The following is a 7,453-nucleotide window of genomic DNA, read 5'->3' as shown; positions in this document are numbered from 1 at the left end:
TCCTGAAAAATATTTGGGGGTGCTTAACTTTTTTCCAGGTGTATATATATGTATGCATACAGTTTATATGGGAAAATAGTTCGCTTTAAAAGAAAAATCACTTTTTTTATACGAAACAAAGTTCATCAGGCATATTTTCACCAGAACCTTTTGGTTTATTGATATAGTATATTAATATCCATTTTTATGATTTACCTAATATCATAGTCTCTATTACGAAATTAAAAATAGTACAATACATCTAATAGAAGGCTGGAACATTGTCCTATTATACTTGTGTAAATATCATAACCTCATCTATGAAAAGTAAAATAGATCAATACGTCTGATAGAAGGCTGGAACATCTGTCCTATTATACTTGTGTAAATATCATAACCTCATCTATGAAAAGTAAAATAGATCAATACATCTTATAGAAGGCTGGAACATCTGTCCTATCATACTTGTGTAAATATCATAACCTCATCTATGAAAAGTAAAATAGATCAATACGTCTGATAGAAGGGCTGGAACATCTGTCCTATCATACTTGTGTAAATATCATAACCTCATCTATGAAAAATAAAATAGACCAATACGTCTGATAGAAAGCTGGAACATCTGTCCTATTATACTTGTGTAAATATCATAACCTCATCTATGAAAAGTAAAATAGATCAATACGTCTGATAGAAGGCTGGAACATCTGTCCTATTATACTTGTGTAAATATCATAACCTCATCTATGAAAAGTAAAATAGACCAATATTATTCTGTTGAATATTGAACAACACTGCTGATAAAGAAGGTGCAAGAAACAATAATAAATATCTTATATTTCCAACTTTTAAAATCAATTCTTAATTTTTTTTTGTAAACACAATTTGTTCAAACATTTTATATTAAATCGTATTTTCCTGTCCTATTTGCAATTTTTCGAAAAAAATTAAACTGACCGTTATAATTTAAGTGTAACTCGAAATTCTCTAATAAATCCATATGTCCGTCTGTTAAAGTAAATTAGCTACCTTGAACAAATCTAATGGCCAATTTGAGGGAGGATTAGGTTAAAAAGATTCATATTTTTAAGGAATGGTTAACATATTTCTTAATAGATGTCACTGGTAACACTGAATTAAAATTCATATTTGTTATAGTTCTGCTGACCAGCATGCTACTGTACAATCCGTTTAATGTGTGGATCGGACTCAGCAAGTTAAGCTCAGCTGGTATTACTTCGAGAATTTTCGGCTGGGTGGACAACACACGTGTTTCTTTTGTCAACTGGGCACCTGGTAGTCCGAGGTATTATTGGGTGAGTTATTTTCTAGTAGTCTATTTTGGCTTTGTTTGGGGAGGAAGGGAATAATGTTTTTACCCAAGGTCTTTAGAGAAATCCCGTGGTAATACATTATCATCGATGCAAGTATAAGAAACAGTAAGTGTGCGAGATGTTTTGTCTACGGTTTTTCAAGGTATTTCAATATTTTGGATAAACGCTTGGAAACAACATTACATGTATTCACACTAATGAAGAGTAACTATATAACCCACTAAAAGATGGCGCCACCATTGTATTACTGATTTATATATCCTGTTTAAAAGTTCGTTAACCCTTACATTGCTCCACTCACACCCATACCTCTAAAGCATTGCAGTGGGAACTAGGAATTTTGCATCAACATAAAAAAAATGGCATTCTCTTTCAAATTTCCTAAATTTTAACAGTTTCAAGTTTCAGATTAATAAATAAATATTCAGACATTGATATTTTTGTTTTACATTGTGAATGTAAAAGTAAGCCTGAAAATGTAAAAGTAAGCCTGAGAATGTAAGAGTTGGTTATAAGTGAATGTAAAAGTAAGCCTGAGAATGTAAGAGCTGGTTATCAGTGAATTTAAAAGTAAGCCTGATAATGTAAGAGTTGGTTATCAGTGAATGTAAAAGTAAGCCTGATAATGTAAGAGTTGGTTATCATTGAATGTAAAAGTAAGCCTGAGAATGTGAAAGTTGGTTATCAGTGAATGTAAAAGTAAGCCTGAGAATGTAAGAGTTGGTTATCAGTGAATGTAAAAGTAAGCCTGATAATGTAAGAGTTGGTTATTAGTGAATGTAAAAGTAAGACCTGAGAATGTAAGAGCTGGTTATCAGTGAATGTAAAAGTAAGCCTGAGAATGTAAGAGCTGGTTATCAGTGAATGTAAAAGTAAGCCTGATAATGTAAGAGTTGGTTATCAGTGAATGTAAAAGTAAGCCTGATAATGTAAGAGTTGGTTATCAGTGAATGTAAAAGTAAGCCTGAGAATGTAAGAGCTGGTTATCAGTGAATGTAAAAGTAAGCCTGATAATGTAAGAGTTGGTTATCAGTGAATGTAAAAGTAAGTCTGAGAGTGTAAGAGTTGGTTATCAGTGAATGTAAAAATCAAGTTATAAAAGTTGTTTTGTGAAAATATACATAAAAAACATCTGTATATTACACATCTCTTGACTATGGAAATACATAGAGCCAGTAAACCCATCAAAAAACAGTTTAGGTAGAGCCAATAAACCAATCAAAAAACAGTTTAGGTAGTGCCAGTAAACCAATAAAAAACAGTTTAGGTAGAGCCAATAAACCAATCAAAAACAGTTTAGGTAGTGCCAATAAACCAATAAAAAAATAGTTTAGGTAGTGCCAGTAAACCAATCAAATATCAGTTTACTCAAAGCAACCAAATTTGATTATAATTCTATAAATATAACAGAAACAGAATGTTATAGAATTGAAGGTATGCTGCTTTATTAAATTATTGTTTTATATTTGAAAAAAGTAGGCTTTGAAAAGATATATTAAACCCGAAAATGTAATTGTTAATATGTATTATTGCTTGTTTTAGAAACGATGTGTTACAATGATAGCAGCATCTATAAGAGCTGGGAAATGGATCGATAGTTCTTGCTCTGAAAACCAAGGTTATGTTTGTCAACAGTATAAAGGTGAGTATCAGTGTCCAATCTTATAAACAAGGTTATTTTTGTCAACAGTCTAAAGCTGAGTATCAGAGTCCAATCTAAGAAACAAGGTTATGTTTGTCAACAGTCTAAAGGTGAGTATCAGAGTCCAGTCTAAGACTCAAGGTTGTTTGTCAACAATTTAAAGGTGAGTATCAGTGTCCAGTCTAAGACTCAAGGTTATGTTTGTCAACAATTTAAAGGTGAGTATCAGTGTCCAGTCTAAGAAACAAGGTTATGTTTGTCAACAGTCTAAAGGTGAGTATCAGAGTCCAATCTAAGAAACAAGGTTATGTTTGTCAACAGTCTAAAGGTGAGAACCAGTGTCCAGTCTAAGAAACAAGGTTATGTTTGTCAACAGTCTAAAGGTGAGAACCAGTGTCCAGTCTAAGAAACAATGTTATGTTTGTCAACAGTCTAAAGGTGAGAACCAGTGTCCAGTCTAAGAAACAAGGTTATGTTTGTCAACAGTCTAAAGGTGAGTATCAGTGTCCAGTCTAAGAAACAAGGTTATGTTTGTCAACAGTCTAAAGGTGAGAACCAGTGTCCAGTGTTTGTTTGTTTTAAGCAATAAATAAGTTTGTGTCTACCAATAGCCTATGAATAAGAAATGGTGTCCAATTTTCGACTTATATCTGTATTTCGTTACATTTTTTTACTGTCACAAGGTTAAGGAGGATCTTACCATCTTCTCCTATGAAGGGATGGTTGGATATCTGATGTAAGTTAAAACTGACCACGCTCACTAGATTGTCATTTAGACTACTTTTCTCTGATGCAGACCAAAATCTTCCCGAGCAGAACGTGAATTACTATTGTAATGGCTCACTATCGAACTACGTGTCTTATGGTCAAGGCTGTTACCGAGTGTACAACAGTAAGAATACGTGGAAAGATGCTGAGTATTATTGCCAAGAGGAAAAAGGCCATCTGGCATCAGTAGTGAGTCCCTACGAGCAAGCCTTTCTACATTTGTTTCTGAAAAAAACCTCGAGTAACACATGGATTGGCTTTGGATCTAAAACCGTAAGTTTCAGGCTGAGGTTGTTTCTCTATACATCACATACAGTAGGTCAGTTACAACAACACCTTATCCTCTATAACCCTCACCACTTGGATTAACTACAACAACACCTTATCTTCTATAACCCTCACCACTTGGATTAACTACAACAACACCATTCATCTATAACTCTCATCCCTTGGATTAACTACAACAACACCGTTAATTCATAACTCTCACCACTTGGATTAACTACAACAACACCATTCATTCATAACTCTCACCACTTGGATTAACTACAACAACATCGTTCATCTATAACTCTCACCACTTGGATTAACTACAACAACACCGTTCATTCATAACTCTCACCACTTGGACTAACTACAACAACACCATTCATTCATAACTCTCACCACTTGGATTAACTACAACAACATCGTTCATTTATAACTCTCACCACTTGGATTAACTACAACAACACCGTTCATTCATAACTCTCACCACTTGGATTAACTACAACAACATCGTTCATTCATAACTCTCACCACTTGGATTAACTACAACAACACCGTTCATTCATAACTCTCACCACTTGGATTAACTACAACAACACCGTTCATTCATAACACTCTCATCCCTTGGATTAACTACAACAACACCGTTCATTCATAACTCTCACCACTTGGATTAACTACAACAACATCGTTCATCTATAACTCTCACCACTTGGATTAACTACAACAACATCGTTCATCTATAACTCTCATCCCTTGGATTAAGTACAACAACACCGTTCATTCATAACTCTCATCCCTTGAATTAACTACAACAACACCGTTCATTCATAACTCTCACCACTTGGATTAACTACAACATCATCGTTCATCTATAACTCTTATCCCTTGGATTAACTACAACAACATCGTTCATCTATATCTCTCACCACTTGGATTAACTACAACAACATCGTTCAACTATAACTCTCACCACTTGGATTAACTACAACAACATCGTTCATCTATAACTCTCATCTCTTGGATTAACTACAACAACATCGTTCATTCATAACTCTCATCCCTTGGATTAACTACAACAACACCGTTCATTCATAACTCTCATCCCTTGGTTTAACTAGTAGCAATTTTGAACGCATAAAATTTGTGATTCGAAGAGAACATTTAAATACATTTTATGACGACTAAGTTATCTCCTCAATCTTTATGTTCAAATTATGTGTATTTTTGATCAATAAAATAAATTAATTAGGTTGATACAACGTAATATCTTATTCCTTATTAAACTACAGGATGAAAATCGTTTCCGCTGGACTGACCAATGGCCAGTGTATTTTACCAACTGGGGTCGAGGTCAGCCAGTAACATCAACTTCAAGTTCCCAGCAGCTGTGTGTATCGTTTCTTAAGAATGGACCTTGGAATGTCACGTCATGTGAGGAGAAGCTGCCATTTGTTTGTAAAGTTAACATCGGTAAGAAAGATTGTAAAGTTTAAACAGGTTATAAAGGTTGTAAAGTTAACACCTGTACGAAAAAGTTTGTTTGTAAAGTTAACACAGGTAAAAAAAATTTTTATAAAATTAACACAGGTGAGAAAGTTTGTCTGTAAAGTTAACACAGGTAAATAAGTTGTTTGTAAAGTTAACACAAGTAAAATAATTTACATAATTTTCTATGTGTAAGTTTAAAGTAGTAAACATTTGAGCTCCACCTGCACGAACTTTTGGATAAAAGCTAGAGCAGAACCAAGTAAACCTAAACTTTGATAGAAAATATTCGGGTAGGCGATATGTTGGTAAAGAAGTGGAACATTATCATATATTGAGCAAATTTCAATAAACTTCACCAGATTTATATTATTGATCAGAACAGCTTAAATAATCATTAGGTTGAATAAATGTGTGTAGTTCAGAGGTTGGGTACGTTATATTAAAATGATTTTGGAGATTCGTGTTACAGTCCATGTCACCATGTCTGGTCATGTTCTACCTGATGGCTGTGCATCTTGAAAATAATCCTACAGCATAGTTTCCATTTGCAAAAAGGACTCCACCGTAAGGTACTGTCATATCAAAAGCGCACCACTCCTCCATGCACCCTTTCCATAATCCATCTAAAGTATGACGGTGACAATTCTCCAGCGCCCATTTGAATATCTGGTGTGTATTCGTAACGAACAGCATGAATACCTATTTCATTTTCTATCTGCTTGAGGTATGCGACCGTTCAAAAGATATGTCGTGGAAGTCTTCTGTGTACACGAGACTTGTGTCTATTTTTCAGATAGAGGTAGTTATTGATTATGTTGTGCAGTGTTACTTGGGGCACGAGGACAACTGACCTTTGTATTCATGATTTCTTACCTTTCACAGGATGCACCTTTTTTTTACCAGCTGGGGCAACAGTTGTTGCAGGTCTCTTTCTCAATAGTCCAGGTACCCTAAGATGATCCATTTCGTTTATTTTGCCAATGCCATCAAGTAGAAAGAATACCCCTGTGCTGTTTGAAGTTCTAAATATTCAGTCTGAACATATGTTTATAACTTGAGCATATAAACATTTTGCGCCAGAAAGGGTTGTTTCAAAAGTGATTAATTTTCGTTGGCATCACACTACCAATGGAGGCCAAATAATATCAAAATATAGTTCTGATACAGTCTGTTCCACCGCGACTTTATATCGGCTGTGGCTGTCACGTGACTTGCTTATTTAAAGTTGTTTTGATATAATGTTATAAATTCTCCTAACTTTCGAAGAATTCAACTTCTCACATGGTAGATATTACACTTGTTATGACTCATTTCGTTCAAACGTCACTTTTCCAATGCGCTGCTGTCATCTAGATGCTATCATCCTTGCCGTAAGTCCTAACTTTTTATCAGTAAGGTAGTAAGGTAGATTATATACTTTATTTACTCCTTAATAACGTATTTCATATATTTACTCCTTAATAACGTATTTTATATATTTACTCCTTAATAACGTATTTCTTATATTTACTCCTTAATAACGTATTTTTTATATTTACTCCTAAACAACGTATTTTATATATTTACTCCTTAATAACGTATTTTATATATTTACTTCTTAATAAAGTATTTATATATTTACTCCTTACTAACGTATTTTATATATTTACTTCTTAATAACGTATTTTATATATTTACTCCTTAATAAAGTATTTTATATATTTACCCCTTAATAACGTATTTTATATATTTACCCCTTAATAACGTATTTTACATATTTACTTCTTAATAACGTATTTTATATATTTACCCATTAATAACGTATTTTACATATTTATTTCTTAATAACGTATTTTATATATTTACCCATTAATAACGTATTTTATATATTTACTCCTTAATAACGTATTTTACATATTTACTTCTTAATAACGTATTTTATATATTTACCCATTAATAACGTATTTTACACATTTACTTCTTAATAACGTAT

General features: G+C 33.2%; 1 protein-coding gene across 1 annotated transcript in view; it reads left to right on the top strand.

The window, feature by feature from the left end:
* The first annotated feature begins 1,141 nt into the window (after positions 1–1,141).
* The window catches only part of LOC111083717 (macrophage mannose receptor 1-like), a 15,925-nt gene continuing 9,613 nt past the window's right edge, over positions 1,142–7,453 (top strand). The window contains exons 1-4 of the mRNA XM_022380380.1: positions 1,142–1,295; positions 2,856–2,955; positions 3,752–3,996; positions 5,283–5,463. Coding sequence (XP_022236088.1) covers positions 1,152–1,295; positions 2,856–2,955; positions 3,752–3,996; positions 5,283–5,463 — 670 coding nt within the window. The 5' untranslated portion in view covers positions 1,142–1,151. The remainder of the gene's footprint in view (positions 1,296–2,855; positions 2,956–3,751; positions 3,997–5,282; positions 5,464–7,453) is intronic.

This window comes from Limulus polyphemus, unplaced genomic scaffold (genome assembly GCF_000517525.1).
Source record: "Limulus polyphemus unplaced genomic scaffold, Limulus_polyphemus-2.1.2 Scaffold10844, whole genome shotgun sequence".
In the NCBI taxonomy this organism is placed as follows: Eukaryota; Metazoa; Arthropoda; class Merostomata; order Xiphosura; family Limulidae; genus Limulus; species Limulus polyphemus.
Note: the sequence above shows the minus strand (reverse complement) of the source record. Positions and strands in the feature narration are given on the sequence as shown.